Source organism: Mobula hypostoma, chromosome 28 (assembly GCF_963921235.1).
Source record: "Mobula hypostoma chromosome 28, sMobHyp1.1, whole genome shotgun sequence".
NCBI classification, from domain to species: domain Eukaryota; kingdom Metazoa; phylum Chordata; class Chondrichthyes; order Myliobatiformes; family Myliobatidae; genus Mobula; species Mobula hypostoma.
Window position 1 is genome coordinate 9,753,649 of NC_086124.1, and position 18,659 is coordinate 9,772,307.

Below are 18,659 nucleotides of genomic sequence, written 5' to 3' on the forward strand. Positions count from 1 at the left end.
GCATTAACCGAAGAGTCCATAGAGTGCAGGTTTGGAACCCTGCTAAGAAAAGGTATCTGCCATTACACTAAGCCATGTGCAAAAATCTTCACTTGATTCCACCTCTTGTCTCTCCTCTATACTCAGCCCTGAAACACAGACTGCCAAGATAAAACCAATGGGTTAGGCAACATCTGTAGGGAGACATGGAGAGCTGACCTAAAATGAGAACTGCTCTTTTCCACCCACATATGTCGCCTGACCGGCTCAGTTCTTCCAGCAGCAGACACGAAATACTGGAGAAACTCAGCAGGTCAGGTAGCATCTATGGAGGAAAATGAGCCTCGAACCTCCAGAAATGCTGCCTGGCCTGCTGAGCCCCTCCAGCATTTTCTGTGTGTTTCTCAAGATTCCCAGCATCTGCAGACTCTCTTCTATTTATATTTTTCCAGCATTTTTTTTTGCTCCGGATTCCTGCATCAGCAGTCTGTTGGGTCTGTTTTGAAAAAATGATAGCTTTGCAAAGGTGTGCAAAGGAAAACCAAGCTGATGGAATGACTGACTTGTACTGATGAATATGAATATATGAATATTCTGCAACAATACGACTGAAGTAGAAAATTACTCCACTCTGAATGGAAAAATTATTTTGAAGCAACGATTATTGTAGCTAATAAAGGGGGAACCTGCCAACCGTCAAATGAACAGCGGAAAGGTACCACATGAATGAAAAGATTCTCCTCGCCCTGCCGGTTAAGTGTTCCGCAGGCAAAGCCACGTCTGCATTGGGATTATTTATCCTATTTATTACTGCCATCCTTCCCGCACGGGTTTCATCGACAATACATTTGCATTCGATCCATGTTTTTCTTCCCTCCCCACCATCACATCAACCTCCGCCTCCTCGCCGTCGTCACCGCCATAGCGGACTACCTCTAGCGCGCGCTTCCGTCGCCGCCTCCCATTGGCTGGCGGCGGCGTTGCCCGGGCAGCCGGCCGGCCCCGTGCAGGTGGTGGTGGGGAAACCCCGCGCAGGGGCCGGGAGCGGAATCCATGAGGCGGCGGTGGCGGCCATTTTATCGACAGCTCTAGATTCAATTAACCGGAGACCGGGGGCAGAGCCCGCCGTGTGCCCTCAGCTAGCTTGCAGAAACGGGTAAGAGCAAAACAGGGCACTTTTAGTGTCGAGGCGGTAGTGAGAGAGGGTGTGGGGGTGATCAGTAGTCTGTAATTAAACCCTCCTGTAGAAACACTGCGGTAGAGTACGACTGGCGCGCTGTTAGGCCGCGGCGCCTCCTCACTTTGTCCTTTTTTTCCTCCGTGTCGCTGAAGGCTGGAATAACCGGCTCTGATTGTATTAATTCTGTTTGAAAATCTTCATTAATTACACATGCGATTGCACAATTGTTTAGCGAGGTTTTTTTGACGGTGTTGCAGGGAGAATCATAAAATAAAAGTAAACTGTGTAGAGAGACTGAGGCCATCTGGCTGCCGCCTGGGTCTCTTTTGACTGTTTACTCCTTTTTTGTTCGCCGTATAAATCAGGTTTTACAATAAACGTAAAAAAAATACATTTACCGTGCATTGGTATCACTGGCCTTGTTCCTTTTCTCTCCACGGCTTGCATTTCCTCAGCCCCCAAGGGAGTGGGATTATTTTTACAACCGCCAACCTCGCTTAACCACCTAAACCATTGTAGTTTTAAATCTTTTTAAATTGCCGATCGTAAAACCTGGATGTTGCAAACCAGCGCGCGTGCTTTCTTGGATGAACAGCATGGTTTTTGGTACCTCTTAATTATTTGGTAATGTAGGGATATTACTCGATTTTTTTTCATGGATATCTTTGAAATGGAAGAATGAAAATGCATTGACGTGAAATAATTGAATCTTGCAAACCAGAGTGTGGTGCTTTTTTTTTGCATTGATACAGCGTGTGCCTTGTCTTCATTGTTGTGCACGGTGACGCATGGGCATATCAGACATCTTGGTCCACGTGTATGAAATAGTATATGGGTTATCTCGATGATTATGAGTGATGATTTTAAGCATACAAACGCCAGAAATGCTATAAAATCCATAATTCCTACTCAAGAACTGTATAGGTATATTATCTTGTGCTATTTCCTGCGTTTTCTGGATTTTAGTTCTGATTATGAATTTGAGATTTTATTGGACGGTAGTTGCACGAGTTTTGATTCTGAAGTCAGTCTTAAGTAGGGTTTCTAACCTATCTCTGGTATGTAAAATAAGATTTGAAAGCAATCATATTATAATGCTTGCAAAGTTAGTCTTGTTCTTTTGACTAGTTTAGATGGCAACTTTTTGTGTTAAAGTCGCCGTTTTCAATTGGCCGAGATGCATTCCTAAAAAAAAACTGATGCCAAATATTGCTTGCATTTTAGTGTGAAACCTCAGTATTGAAATATCCTCCACTCAATGTTGGAGTGTATTTTTTTAAACTTACAGTATTTTAATAAATGATAGTAAATTGGAATTAATTGCTTTTTATTAGGAGACTAGATTAATTTCTGAGATTATGTACTTTCTCTCATGTCAGTGTATTCAGAGCACACTGACAGTGTAAATTCCAAGTTGTGTAATTACTTTTGCATGTATTATTTGAAGTTTCTGAAATATTAAGCATTTGATGGCACTGTTTGAGTAAATGGAAATATAGCTGATCATTAATTTGGCGCCATTTGCAAAATTGAAATATTGCCATCTCAAATACAGCCAATCCATGCAATTTTTAAAAAAGTGCAGGTGGATGGACATTTGCAGTTTATTGTGCATGGGGATATTCCACAAGGTCTCACATTCCCAGGACTGTTGATTCTACTTATTTACCTAATCTGTGGTATTTAAGCATTTTTAATTTCAGATTCTCTTGGATTTCTCAACTAGCATCAGAGATACAGATTGGTTAAACATTTTTCTTCATTGTAATTAAAGGTCACTTCTAATCTCTCCAAGCTTCCAGGTCCCCTGTTAGCATTTTCATAAAGTAGCTTGCTTTGACATTCTCACTTCCACTAAATTGTAGAGAAATGCATGGAGATGAAGCAGCAATTTGTATCCCTATCAATAAATTGTTGTGTTAGTTCTAAGTGTCTGCTGATTTCAGGGATTTGTATGTGAATTTTCAAGTTTCTTCGTTCCTTTTTCCCTTGTTGGAAATGTCAGCTGTTTGTCTCCCAGTGCAACATGTGCATTAAATTTACCCTTCCTTTTCCTGAATTAAGATTCGTTTTAGATTTATCATTAAAATGCTTCAGAATGTTTTCTGATTGCTGGTAATATATTTCAAGTGAATATTTTAATGCTGACATTTAAATTTCCTTCCAGTTTGAATATATTGTCACTACTGCTCTTTTACTTTTGGTCTTTTCACACCTTTTCTCCCATTGCTCTTGGATCAATTTGACAGATTTGTAATTAATAAGTTAAATGTACTTTTTGGATGTCTAACATTAATCTTCATCAAGGTTAGTCAGGCACAAATTTAACGTATTTGCTGTTGACAGATATATTGGCTGCCATTTTTTCTAATTTAAAGATATTTTGTTTTGGTTGTCTGAAAATTTCAGGTGACCTATGTTGATTAGTTTGTAGCTCCTGAGCTTATTTCTTTCCTTTTTTTGGACATATTTGTTAATATTTGCAATTCTGACATACTCAATCTGTGTTTAGGGATTGCTGCTTCTGTCACAACATGAGATGCATCTTGTTTGAAGAAGTTGACATTTTTAAAAGTCAGACAATCCAAGCACGTTAGCATTAGTGAATGTGTGTACCCCATTTCCTTAACTTTTGCATTAGCAGAAGCTTTTAAAGAGGAATTTGGGAAATGGATGCACCTGTGTGACTAAATTGATTGTATCGAAGTCAGTAAGGTTAGCCAGACTTGCTTCTTTGGCTATAAGTTGATTTCGTCTTTGCATTTGACTTTGTCTTTTACCATCATCAATTAATTTTGGCAAAGTTTTGATTTGTGCACCATGCAAAACATAAATTGCATGAATGCAGCTTTTATGAAATTATAAACTACAGATTTACTTGGTTGCTTCTTTTCGTTCATGAAAAGGTGCTCAATTCGATTTAGAGTTGTACATTGATTAAAGATGTTCTACCATCCAGAAACTGCATTTTGTTTCATTTCTGGTGGTTTATTTTATGAATTTTACTTGAATAATTTGAACTGCGATTTATATTAAGAATTGGAAATTTTTTCATTCATTAAGTAAAATGATTTGTAAAATTTGGAGTTGTATATACGTTGATTAAAAAGATGCTCTGCTGTTAAGGAACTGCTATTTTTCCTTTAGGTCTGATGGTTTGGTTTTTTTTTGGTAATGAATTTTTGCATGATTATGTCAATGTTGGGATGGCTTATCAAATTTGTTCAGAGTATGAGAGGGTTAAATAAATAACCGGTCTGGATAAATGTTTGCTGAGATAATTCAGTACTAGACGGTTTTCCTCTGTACCAAGTACCAGCATCAAGCACCATCATTTCAACTTGTTATTCCACTTGGGTATGTAGTTTCAAGTTTAATCTTTGCAGATTTATTAAGGTTCCTCAATTCCAAGCTTAGAGCACCCCTACTGAGCCAGCGTGACATTTCCATTTCCTACACTAGCCATCTCTGTTTCTGAGTGGTGAATAGTGAGCACTTTTTGCATTTTGGTCTACAGTCATCTGAGAAATGCCCAGGCCTATCTTTGGGATCTTGAAATGCTTTTTGGACAAAAGGATCTTTTGTCTCATGTCTAGGCTGTACCTAAATTCTGTTCCCAGAAGTGTAGGGACAGAGATTTTAAGCTACTGGACAGCCCAATTCCCCTTGTATACATAGCATTTGAAATAAAGCCTTGTGACCATTTTATATGCAGAGGGAAAAATTGTCTTAAATATCTTTTTTTATTCCAGCTATAATTAGAAATGGCTACTGAGGTGAATGGAAATGCAGCGCAGGTGAAGGAGGAGGAAGAACCCATGGATACCTCATCTGCTGTCACCCATTCAGAACACTACCAGGTGCTAATAGATGCTGGCTTGCCACAGAAAGTAGCAGAAAGGCTAGATGATATCTTTCAAACAGGTATAATATGCCAAGACCTGTGATTTTAGTAGTCCAAACTATTGCTTTAACCTGAACATGATATGTAACTGAAAATTATTTAACTTTGTTCCTGACAACAAATTTGAGAGGTGAATTTGATACTTGATGTATTTGTTGAATTCAAAAGAGATTGCTGTGTATAATAATTTCTGCCAGCATTTGTAGTGGTATTGGTAGTGAAATATTTTGTGTATCATTCATTTATGTAGGGCTCAAAATTAAATCACTGGTGAGCAGAAGCAACTGCTGATAATGGTCATTGCTACTGAATTGAAGTAGAATAAGCTTCCTATATTTTAACTGTAAAAGTTGAAAAATCAGTTATATTTATTGACATTCTTTGCAATATTTCTACCATATAGACATTTTATGTCTAGTTATTTTGAAGTATTTCAATAAATGTGTATGTCGAACTTGAGTGGAAACTAAAATCAATACGTTTAATGATGTTTAATAATTTTGAGCCCAACCTAAACTGCTAATGTCTTTTTAACCTGTATCAATCACCATGAAATAGTTATGCAATATGTTTTTAGCATATGCTGAAGATGAGCAGTGGATTTGAACAGCTTCCAGTAATTACGGATGGTTAACTTGAAATATTGTGGCATTTCAACAAGTATCTGGAGGTGCATTCTAATTGTTTCATGATTTCCCTGTAGCAATGTAGCTAAATTATTTGAATGGTTCGCAATGGTGCATATGACCACAAAGCATTTAGTTATGGAAATAATTTAAAAACTGCATGTTTTGAGTGATTGTTGTCCCTTAACACTTGAATTTGCTGCTTCTAATAAGAAAAGTTGCCCATGTCAATTGGTGTTGGTCGCTAGCAGTCTAAGTTAGCAAAAATTGGCAGTATTGGGATCTGAGTTGTAAATTGGATGGTGCAAAGTGTGGGGTTAAATGGAATGGTTCAAATTCCAAAACACGAGGGATATTAATATTGTTATACACGTGCTGCAATATTTCCAAGTCATTTGCATGTCTCGGTATAGTATGCAAATAATATTAAGGAGAAGTTCTTAATAGTTTGAACGCTTTGAACTGAGCAGGTTATGAAAACTAATACTAAATTTCTGAAAGCTAGTAATGTGGGCGATAGAGCGACACATTGCACCGGACTTCCTTTTAAAAAAAAAGACAAGGCTGAAACCAAAGTAATGACATTGCATGGTGCCATGTCTCTTTTTCTTGGTTCCTAACGTTAATTAGAAAGAAATACAACATTTGGAAGGCGGTCATGCTATTGGTACTTGTCTGTGTATGAATAACTTGTACTATTTAGCTATCTTGTATTACCTAATACTTCTGTATTGATTTTCTTTTGCAGGATTAGTATCTTATGCTGATCTTGATGAAAGAGCAATTGATGCCCTCAGAGAGTTCAATGAGGAAGGAGCACTGTCTGTATTGCAGCAGTTTAAAGAAAGTGACCTATCACACGTGCAGGTATTACAAAATGCATGTCTGCGCTGCTGATTGCAGAGGTTATTGACCAGAATGTACTCTCTGACATTTGATTTTAAAAACATGGATTTAGGTTACAGCTCTTCACTGAAAATTAATGTAAATTTAAGTCCGATATCAAAAGTATTAATGACTATAGTTTAAAGGATTGAAACTGGATTTGCAAATAAAAGTTTGATATTTCTCATCATAATACATGCAGTTCTTTATACTTGATACTGCAGCACTTAAACAGCTTTGCAGTTTAGAATTACTGTAATGAACTCTTTAATTTCCAGAATAAAAGTGCCTTTCTGTGTGGAGTAATGAAGACCTACAGACAACGGGAGAAGCAAGGTAGCAAGGTACAAGATGCTACGAAGGGTCCTGATGAGTCAAAAATTAAGGTAAGATAGGTTAGTTAAATTCAATGGAAATGCATAATCTGTTAGAGTAGTTTGAATGTGAAACATTTGATGGGTAAAGAAGCAAACGATATTGGGAGTTAATCCCAACAAAGTCTGCAAATACTTGTATTTGGGTTAAATATAGAGTCACAGAGAAAGGCCCTTCAGCCCACCTAGTTAATGCCAAACCACTTCAACTGCCTACTCCCATTTACCATAGCCTTCCATACCCCTCCTATCCATGCATCTATCCAAACTTAAACGTTGAAATTGGAGTTTATAGGCACCACTTGCGCTAGCAACTCATTCCACATGCTCACCGCCTTCTGAGTAAAGAAGTTTCCCCTCGTACCCTTCAAACTTTTCATCTTTCATCCTTAACCCATGACCTCTAGTTGTAGTTTCACCCAACCTCAGTGGAAGAAGCTTGTTTGCCTTTGCCCTATCTATAACCCTATATGATACAGATTATAGCATATTACTGTATTAATTATGATTTTAGATTTCTGTATTACATAACAAAGTGTACTTTTGTAAAGTGGTTGATCAGGTTGCTTGAAGTGGATAAGTGATTGACATCAGGAACAATTGTGGGTTGATGCACAGTGGAAAATGAGTATAATGTAGGAGAATATGGTTGGTAAAATTTTTGAAGTGTAAGGTTGGGTAAGTTTAGAAAAAAAATTAAGCGTAGGCGGCAAGGTGACTGAAAGGTCTGGAAACTTAAGTGTTCATTTTTCAGTTTGATAACAAAGGTGAAAGGTTAATGAAAGATGTTGCCATGAAGTTTCAACGTAGCAAATGTGTATCAGTGCCTTATTTGGGGCTATAAAGATTCAGTATTTGGACGGAGACATGGCAGCATTAAAGTTTTGGAAATAATCAAGTACTGTCACATGCATATATGCAATAACGTTTAATTAAATTGCTCTGCCTTCTGTAACTTGACTCCGGTTCTGTTTATTTCGCCCTGTTATATATTTCAGGTGGTGGAGGGGGTGCTTCTGAAAATATTCATCAAATAAGATAAACTATATGTTGGTAAAAATTTTTGCATGAAATTGTTAATGCATTCTTTAGGCACTGCTAGAACGGACAGGATACACTTTGGATGTAACCACAGGGCAAAGGAAGTATGGTGGCCCTCCGCCTGATGGGGTGCATTCAGGGCCACAACCTGGAATTGGAACAGAGGTTAGTAATTTGATGTCATGTGATGTGTGGTGCATACTATTAAACCGGTTCAATGATGTATAGAAGGTATCACAATTTAGAATATATTCATGAGGCTTTTCACTCTACAGTTGGCTTCGTTTGTCAAAGAGAAATAAGAATTTAAGGAATTGTAGTGTGAAATTGAAACCTACCAAATTATTGCTTTTATCTTCTGTACAAAATAAATGGGGTAACTCTGGAATCATTCAAAATTTCCTGGATTTCAAACTACCCAATAATATATCCACATTTGCGATGTGCCTTGCAATCTAGATGTAAGGGTCATGTCATACACATACTTCGACTGTAATTCACATTACGCCTGTTACTTGGACTAAAGCATGTGGAGTTTGTAGATCAGCAGTTTTCTGACGGTGTTACAACTTAATTGCTTGAATACACAGGTGTTTGTCGGAAAGATTCCCAGGGATTTGTATGAAGATGAACTTGTTCCATTGTTTGAAAAAGCTGGTTCCATTTGGGACCTACGACTTATGATGGACCCTTTGTCAGGCCAGAACCGTGGCTATGCATTTGTGACATTTTGCAACAAAGATGCAGCCCAAGAGGCTGTCAAGTTGGTAAGAATTTATTTTTAAATTCTCATTCCAAACTTCCTGTATGAAACAAATTGAATATTTGGGCTACATGGCAGATTGTTTTGAATGTTTTTGTACCACATTGGTATATTAAAGTGGGTTTCATTTGAAAAGTCACAGTAATATTCCTGGACCACTGCACAAATTTTGACAAGTTGAATCTCTGCCTCTTCTTTTGTAGTGCGATAATTATGAAATCCGCCCTGGTAAACACATTGGAGTTTGCATTTCTGTGGCCAATAATAGGCTGTTTGTTGGTTCTATTCCAAAGAACAAGACCAAGGAAAACATAATGGAAGAATTCAGCAAAGTCACAGGTCAGCTCAGAGGATTCCGGAAAGCCAAAAAGATCTGCTGTTTTTAAACAGAGCTTGAGTTTAAAGATAATATTTTCTTTATTTTGAATTGGGGAAAACTTGTTCTTTCTACTGTAATGAAACTCCACCTCTGTTTATTATTTCTAAGTAATTTGGTCATTCACTCTGGCATTTTGCCAATATGCACTTCCATTCCTATAGGTGTTCTCAGCTGTGTAGAAAAATCAACACTCAGGTAGGCATCAAAGGATAATAGTATTATTACAGAATAGTGGGAATTTTGATTCCCAAGGGATGAGCCACCATTATGAGGGATGATTATTGGATCGTTATTTTGCTGTTGGGATCCTGCATGTCCACTGACACATGTTTCTGTATAACACTAATTGGCTGTAGAGTGCATTAGGTATCTTGAGATCATGATAGAAAATATTATGAATTTCTTATCTTTATAGCTAACAATGGTTCCTCTAATTTTCTCAAAGATTTGAAAATGGGATGTATGGTCTAAGTCTGAGGGCTGTTTGGAATAAATTTTTCATTCATTATATCAAGTCAAGGTTCATACATAGAAGAAGAGATATTGAAATAAAATCTGAAATGGAGAAAGGATGTAATGGGTATATAGCTTGTAAACATGATGCTGTTCTGTGGAAATCTTCAGTGCAAAAACACAGGCTCCAGAATGTTTTAAAGTGCAGAACAAAATTGTTAGCTGTGCAGTGAATGTACTGCTCTCTATTTGCATTTGTTTCTATGCCTATCATTTCATCACAATTTGATAGATGGTGTTAGTTCCATTATCACATGCAGGAGATGCTTGGACATTGTGGAGCTACATTTGATTTTAAATTCACATGTGGTGAGATACACTAAAATAGTTGTGTGCTGTTTATACACAAAGATTATTACATGGCACTGAGATAGTACAGGGTAAAACAATAACAAGACACAGAGTAAAGTGTAGCAGTTACAGAGTGCTGTACAGGTAAACAAGGTGCAAGATTGTAATGAGATAGATTGTCAGGTCAAGTCCTTAGCGAGCTGGGAAAGCATTTGAAAGTCTTGCAACAGTGGAACAGCAGCTGCCTTGGGCTTGGTTTTCAGGTTTTTGTATCTTCTGCCCAATGGAAGAGGAAAGAAAGGAGAATGACTGGGTGAGGAGGGTCTTGGATTATGTGAATTGCATTACTGAAGCAGCAGGTGTCCGTGGAGGGAAAGCTGGTTTCCATGATAAGCTGGGCTGTATTCACAAGTCTGCATTTTCTTGTGACATTGTGCAATACCAAGTCATTGTGATCCAGATAGGATGCTTTGAGGGAGTAGAGGTATTGATGAGATTTCTTGGCCATAGCGTCTATGTAGTTGGATCAGGACAGGCTATTGGTGGTCACTCCTAGCAAATTGAAGCTTGCAACTTCATAACACTGTTGATGTAGACGCGAACATGTGCACTGCACTCCCTTCCTGAAGTCAATGACCTGCGCTTTTGTTTCACTGAGGTTGAGGGAAAGGTTGAAAAATGAGGTCAGACTTATTATCTAATAGTTGTGTTTCTTTACACAGTACAATCTGTTTCACCCAGAATGTCTGTATTGATAATCTTGTCTTCATCCTGCCCTGTTCCTCAAAAGCCATGCCCAACAAAAGCATAACTGATCTGAAAGCTGCCCCACCTTCCACCAAAACATTTCAGTAACTTTTCAGCAAAATAACATTTCTTGTTTTCACAGCTGGTTATTGAAAGGTAGTTCCTGAATGCTCAGCTTTAATTTTGATTTTCTGCTGGGTTCTGTATTGCACCCACTTGAGGAAATGGGTCACCTTTTGCACCCGATCAAGATTTAAAGAAGCCAATACCTATTACATTGTATCTCAAACAAGAGAGAATCCAGTCTAACGTCCCTTTTGTTAGTTCACAGAGATTATTGTTGTAAAATCATTTTTTCTTCTCTTCTGCAGAGGGTCTCACTGATGTTATTCTCTATCATCAACCTGATGATAAGAAGAAAAACAGGGGCTTCTGTTTTCTGGAATTTGAGGATCACAAGTCTGCTGCACAGGCAAGACGAAGATTAATGAGTGGAAAAGTCAAGGTCTGGGGAAATATTGTCACTGTCGAATGGGCTGACCCAGTAGAGGAACCAGATCCGGAGGTGATGGCAAAGGTAATGCTCATGATGACACAACAGCAGGCAATTCAGTCCATTCTTCTATACTAGCTCCCAGCCAAATATTTGTATCCCCCTACTTTATATCGTGTAACCTGTTCCTTTGCACAGGCTAATCATGATCCCATCAAGCCTCCCATTTCAAATCTTTGACTACCCAACTGCATCACAGTATTTTACAGTTGTTAATTACTTGCTGATCAGGTCACAAAAGGGAGAATGTGCAAATTCTGTACAGTTGGCAACAGAAATCAGGGTTGAACCTGGTTTGGAGCTGTGAGACAACAGCACTGTTGGAATGAAAGCAATTTTGCAAACAATAACATTATTATATAGAAAGAGAATAAAATTCACTACAAGATGCCAGACTCCCTCAGATTTGGGTTTCTATAAACTAAATCTTGAGCTGAAATAACTTCTGGTAACTTGTAATGTAAAATGATAATAGCAATAACTTGGCTCTTTTGACTAATTTTGGTTGTTTTGCTGATAAAATCTGATATCATCTGAGCTTTTGAAGTCTAATTTAGCATAGCAATCAAAATCTTCAATCCATATTGGTTTCATGGTGTACTTCTGTGGCTTCTATTAGCTTCATATCCCTCCTAAATCTATAATATTATTCATGTCACGATTGTTAGAATGTTCACCAGTGATTTGTTGAAACCTGGACAATTGGCACTTTATTGTTATGTTTTAGCATCTAGGTTTGAAAGCATATTTGTCATTAACTGAATTTGTTCATCTCCATCCCTTTTTGCTATTGTGTGTGTATATATAGGTCAAAGTTTTATTTGTAAGAAACCTGGCCAGCTCTGTTACAGAAGAAATCCTAGAAAAGACTTTTAGTCAATTTGGAAAACTGGAACGTGTGAAAAAATTGAAAGACTATGCATTTGTTCATTTTGAGGACCGCGATGCAGCAGTAAAGGTTTGTATTGGATATATATTTTTATTAATGCCAGGAAGGCATGAAGTAGCAGATTTGTAGAAAATCTGATTTATTTTTGAACCTTCAATGTATGGATGATTCACAGACTTCATCTCAATAAAACTAGTTGATCATGACCTTTTATGCCTTTTGGTATGAGTCTGTAATTTCTGCAAATGTTACCTTGTACAGTAACATGATTTCTCCAAATAATGAATCGTACAGCCTTCACTAATCCTTTCTTCAGTGATTCATCAGATTACTTGACGATGAAATTCCTTTTAATCCATGTTGGTTGTCCATTTAGAGGAGATCTGTCTTGCACCTTTTGTGCCCGTGACTGTGTGCATTCCCCCCCAGTTTTTTTGTAATAACCCATAAACTGGGCAAATTGGTCAGAACCTTTTTTTTTATATAGCAGCCTCTAATCTACAATTTTGAGTGATACATACCTTTAGGACTTGTTCCTTTCTATTTTTGTCCCAGATAATGCCTTTGCTTTATCCTCTTTCATTGCCATCTTAAAATGATCCTTTTTGAATACTAATGCAAAGATCTTTCTCAGTTAAATTCTCTGCCTTAAGGTGATCTTTGTCCTTAATCAGCCTCGCTTTAACTTTATTCATGTATCTGTCAAAATGTTCAGACTTGTCATATAACTTGTCAACTTGTTTGTTTTTGCCACTTTTCCCAGTTTTCCACCTGCATGATGTACTTAGTTCTTTTGTTGACATAAATATTTATTATAGTAATTTAAGAATGAAGTAACTGATGTTCAATCCTCTCAATTTAAAATGCAAGTAGTTAAGTCTGTCAGGGAGAGTATATGTTAAGTTAGTTACTACATCAACCATTTACTGTTAGAGCTTGTTTCTGGGTAGTTCATACTTCAATAAATTCAAGTACAGGTTTCCCCCGCCATCCGAAGGTAGAGCGTTCCTATGAAAGGGTTCATAAGCCGGAATGTCGTAAAGCGAAGAAGTTATTACCATTTATTTATATGGGTAAATTTTGTGAGCGTTCGCAGACCCAAAAACAACCTACCAAATCATGCCAAATAACACATAAAACCTAAAATAACAGTAATGTATAGTAAAAGCAGGAATGATATGATAAATACACGGCCTTTATAAATTAGAAATACTTCTCTACAACGATTGCCTACACTGTTCTCCATAGCGAAAATCTCACGCAAGCGCTCTTGACAGAAACACGGCGCCAGCGCGGTCGGCAGAAAATCTCACGCAAGCACTCTCCAGTAACCTTTAGGCTATGAAGCTGCCAAATCATACCAGATAACACATAAAAATAGACAGCCGATATAAAGTAGAAATAATGTATGTACAGTGTAGTTTCACTTACCGGAATTGGGCCAGTGCCGAGCACACTGATGATGGTGTGTTAGGCTGAGTCGGAGGTTGGGGCGGTGCAGCGGCCCCCACCCTCCGGGGCGCCGACCGACACCGATCTGCGAAGCATGCAGGAGTGCAGCGGTGGCCGGGAGGCACCCAGCACGTCTTTAAGAAAAAAAGCTGAAATGAACAAGCTAATTAATTAGGTGGCACCCGGCACGCAAATGTCGGCCCAGATCAGAGGCAATTGCCGATTACATAGAGCAAGTGAGGGTATCTGTCCGTGGCCCGGGGTTTGGGGTAGTGGGACACTGAGGTTTCGATTGTTATCCTTTCCTCTTCCAATTGCATCTGCTCTTCCATCTATGAGTTCCTGGTCATGGGATGCCAAAACCTTTTCAACATCATCTTCGTCAGCTTCCACAAGCCAAACTCACTTCACCCTTACTTAGTTCACCACGATCGAAACGCTTAATTATGTCTAGTTTTATGCTAAGTTTAACACCCTTAGGAGCTCTTTTAGGCTTTTCCAATACCTTAGAACTCATCTTGCTAACGGCTGTTCACAGGCCTGTGTTTAAGCAATGCTGGCGAGAATGCCGTTCCGAATCCAGGGGAGAGTGGCTGCTCGGGGTACGTGCTGATTTTTTTTCGCGGGCTGCCTTTGTCGTAACAGTGAAAACAGGGAACTAATGTAGGTCTTTCGTAACAGTGAGGTTTCGTAAAGCGAACGTTCGAAAAGCGGGGGACACCTGTATCCATAACTTTTCGATTGATTCCTCAGATGCCTCTCTGATCACTGATGAAGGAAGGGAAATGATTTGATCTGATTAGATAAATTATATAACTTACAATTCTTTTTTCTTCTATAGGCAATGAATCAAATGAATGGAAGAGAAATAGAAGGCGAAGACATTGAAATAGTTCTTGCAAAGCCACCAGACAAGAAAAAGAAGGAACGTCAAGCTCAACGACAGGCTACAAGGACTCAAGTGTAAGTAACTTCTTGTAGAGGAGAAAGTGCAACTGTTGTGGTGTTCTTATATTTTGTTTTATCTGTCTAACAAAACTTTCTTTTCTAGGTATGAAGACTATTATTACTACCCCCCACCCCGTATGCCACCTCCAATAAGGGGCAGAGTCCGTGGAAGTAGAGGAGGTAGTTATGGCTATCCCCCAGATTATTATGGCTATGAAGATTACTATGATGATTACTATGGCTATGATTATCATGATTATCGTGGTGGATACGAAGATCCATACTATGGTTATGATGATGGATACCCAGTCCAGAGAGGAAGAGGTGGAAGGGGTGGTAGAAGTGCAATCCCCCCTCCCAGAGGTCGTGGTGTACCCCCACCCAGAGGAAGGGCAGGATATCCTCAACGTGGAGCACCAATGGGACCTCCAAGAGGTGCTAGGAGTGGCAGAGGGGGCCCACAACCACCACAAAGAGGACGTGGTGCCCGCGGTGGCAGAGGTAACCGTGGTGGTAACGTAGGAGGAAAGCGAAAAGCCGATGGGTACAACCAGCCAGATTCCAAACGACGCCAGACCAACAACCAACAGAATTGGGGCTCCCAACCCATCGCTCAGCAGCCTCTTCAGCAAGGTGGTGATTATTCTGGTAACTATGGTTACAATAATGACAACCAGGAGTTTTATCAGGATACTTATGGGCAGCAATGGAAGTAAACAAATGGGGGTTTCAGTGAAATTGTTGCGACACGATTGGCTAAACTCTGCAACCTTCAAATCTGATTGGCTTAACTCTACATCCTTCAGTACAGATTGGCTTAACTCTACATCCTTCAGTACAGATTGGCTGCCACTTGCATTTTGCTGACATCAAGAATCACTATTGTATATACCAGATTTTTTTTTCCATAAATGCACTTGGACATTTCTGGCTTATTTTCCCTTACCAATTCTTTGGGGGAAAGATGCTTTTTATTTTGTTTTTAAGCTACTTTTTAGCAGTTTGAAAGGAATCTTTGGACTTTGCTTTCAGATGTTGGGCACAATTTTCAATCATGGTTTTGCAGAATTGACTGATATTGGACAGTTTCACTAGTTTGTAGTTTTGGGATTAGACTGCCGTTGGAGTATGCTGTATATACAGTAAATGCTAGTGTTTTGTCTTAGTAGTTTTAAGATGAGCTTGCAGTTTAACCATTTTTAAGTTTTCTTGTACTGAAAGTAACATATAACTGTGTTTTTGCATTTGTAGAGTAGGTAAATTGTGTTTTTTTAAAAAAAAATGTTAGCTTCACACCTTTAAGAATCTGCCCTACAAAATTTGGTTTGGCTTAATCGTTCAACCCGTGGCGTTTTGTTCATTGATGTGATTGTATTTACAATTTATTGTTCATGTCAAATTTCAATAAAACTTAAAACTATATTATCCAAAAATTCATGATTCAAATTCAATTGTGTCCTGAAAATTTGAATGATTAGAGATGTGATTTCCTTCAAACCAACAGCTTACCCCCAACAAAAACTGCTTATGTGAGTGATCAAATTTAACAATTTGCCTTTTTATAAAGGCTTGCTTTTTCCACAAGTGAAAAGGATTGGAAGTATAGATTTTTGTAAAGGATGAAGTCTTCGGTAGTTGTACAGTTTTAAATGTTTAATGGTTTTCATTATTTTAATGTGTTACTTTTGTGAAGGATTGTATGCTTTATAGTTTGATTAGTGAGATTTTTTCTACTTTTAATTTACAGAATTTAAAATGGTCTTAACACTTGATAGATGTTAGTCTATCATGTTTGTCTTGCCATCTTGGTATTTTACAGGCAGGCAAATCCATCTTTTTCTTTAAGAGCTGGTACCAGTGCAGAATGCCTTTGAGTTACTATGCCCAGAAGAGTTGAATAAGGATGGGAGTTGAAATAATCGCTGCCTTGTTTGCAACATTGAATCCCTAAGCCAAAGCTTTTGCTACTTCATTCTTCACTTTTGGCTGACTTCAGCTAGGAGAGCTATAGAGGATTAACAATTTGCCTTTACCTCAGCTGGGTCAGGGAACCTGACTTAGCTGTTCCTGACATTTACCGTTCTTACATGCATAACTCAGGATGAGCATTTTGTTATGTTCCTGTCCATTAAATGGCTTGCCAGTTACCCTCACACAGGAATAACCTTGGTTGGATCCCTTCAGAAAAGTTGAGGGGCAGGGAGCAGTAGGGAACTGTTGGGAGATATTGATTCAAAGTGATCCTTTGACCTGGGTATGGGTGACCCTACCGAGAGCCAAAGCATAAATCTTGACTCCAGCCAACATAGCTCTCTGGGTCATTGGGGCATGCAGGCCTCCAAATCCTATGTCAAGGTTGCAGTCCTCTTGGAGGATTTCAACTCGTTTATGTGATCTACCATAGTTTGTGTGTAACTTTTCCACCAGAACTTGTATTTTGCAATTTTAGTAAATCTTGAGAAAGCTTTCATATAAAATTAATGGGATTAGTAATTCATTTGATATTCAATTTAAGCTCTACAGCCTAAGTTGGACTGATGTGTCGGTGCTAGATTTAAGTCAGAAATGGAGTTTACCTTAATTATATAAGATAACGAAGAGAATTTGTGTTGTTTCAGTGTACCCAGTGATTGTAGGCCTACTTTGCCAGTGAATGCTAGGTTTCCAAGAACAAGTTTTGGCAACTGCAGTATTTTATGATCAAATGTGCAAAGGAGGAGGCATTTAGAAATATAACATAGAAGAGCTCTTAGAAGATTTATTTTGGTAGTTGTGCCTCTGTCAAATTGAAGCTAATGTGAAAATGTTTTCTAGAAATTAGAGTTGCACAGAAAGTTTCCTTAGATGCAGCTTATTCCGTATGATCCTGCATGGCATGGATCAGAACTTGGAAGTGTTGGATTATTTGAAAAAAGTGGTATCAAGGGTGTTTGTGACTGCAGCGTTTTGTTAATAACCTTTGCCCTTTAATAATAATGGACTTTTTGAAGCTTCTTATTTTGAAGGTCTCCACTTAGTACATAGCCCTCAATTAATGGCGTAAAAAAGCTTGGGAACTCCTGTTTTAAGTAAATGCACATTATTTATAGTTAAATTTAGGTGTCTCAATTTGAGTGCCAAGTATTTAAAATGAGTCCTGGTGGCTATTCTTTGAAACTAATATGATGGGAGGTGTATAAAGAAATGTTTTAGGATCTTGAGTAGTTTGAATATTCTGTAAATAAGCTCAAAGCTTCACACCCAAATTCTGGAGAAAAAGGTAAATGTATTTGTTGGCTGTAAGTTTGCAGAATTAAAAGCTGGCAAGTAATGTAGAGGTAATTGGGAAGTCTAATGGATTGCTGGCATGCCATGCAAAATCCAAGTCTTGTCATGGCTTTGGCACGATCATACCTGAAGTTCAATATTCAGTTATTGCCTCATTTAAGAGAGCTTGGATGCAGGGCAGAGAAGATGGATAGAGTAAAGGGCTATCTTAAAAAGGAAGGATTGAAATGACTAGACCTTTATTTTTGGGAGTTTAGAGAATGATGGCATCTCATTGAAGCATATGATTCAAAGGAAGTTTGATGGAGAATAACATGAGAATGATGATAGTGAGTTTGCAAGGGTTGTTCATTCGCGACTGAAGAGGGATAATTTTAATCTCCGGTTTGAAAATCTCTGGAATTCTGCACTCAGACCAGTGTTGTTACTTGTATTGAAGGCCAAATGGGATTATGGGCATGGAGGAATCAAGGGAAATAGGATGACACAAGAAGGCCAAAGGCCTGTTCAGCCTACTTCTCTAATGCAGCACATCTCAGGGCTGGTCCATGCTAATCTCCAGTGTGATCACATTGGGACCTTGGGGTAGTGATCAACACATTTCAAAAGAAAAATACTAAAGTGGTTACAAAGACATTGAATCAGTGTGATTATATCTGCTTTTAGTAAAAGTAAATGTTGAAGAATGATTTAGATTGAGGCTTATTAAATATAATTTTAGATGATGGTGTTTCCATCGCCTTTTTGTGGAATTGTTCAGCTATTTTGGAGTTCTATCTGGAAATTACCAATTTATTTAACACCAGCTTCAGAGTTATCTGGGTATTATTGACTTAGATTTTTTTTTGTTTTATAGTTTAGATTGTAT

At 38.3% G+C, this 18,659-nt stretch overlaps 1 protein-coding gene across 2 annotated transcripts; it reads left to right on the top strand.

Annotated features, from left to right (window-relative positions):
* The first annotated feature begins 997 nt into the window (after nt 1-997).
* Nucleotides 998-15,971, top strand: LOC134339046 (heterogeneous nuclear ribonucleoprotein R). Of its 2 annotated transcripts, XM_063035316.1 has the most exons (11): nt 998-1,135; nt 4,912-5,083; nt 6,438-6,556; nt 6,853-6,960; nt 8,041-8,154; nt 8,580-8,756; nt 8,956-9,091; nt 11,054-11,259; nt 12,044-12,193; nt 14,418-14,539; nt 14,628-15,971. In XM_063035316.1, exons 2-11 carry the CDS (start codon nt 4,924-4,926, stop codon nt 15,238-15,240), a joined length of 1,905 nt encoding a protein of 634 aa, XP_062891386.1. In that variant the 5' UTR covers nt 998-1,135; nt 4,912-4,923; the 3' UTR covers nt 15,241-15,971. The 2 variants fall into 2 exon arrangements, with proteins under 2 accessions (XP_062891386.1, XP_062891387.1); XM_063035317.1 differs by lacking the exon at nt 4,912-5,083 and having other exon boundaries at nt 1,006-1,135.
* The last annotated feature ends 2,688 nt before the right edge of the window (nt 15,972-18,659 follow it).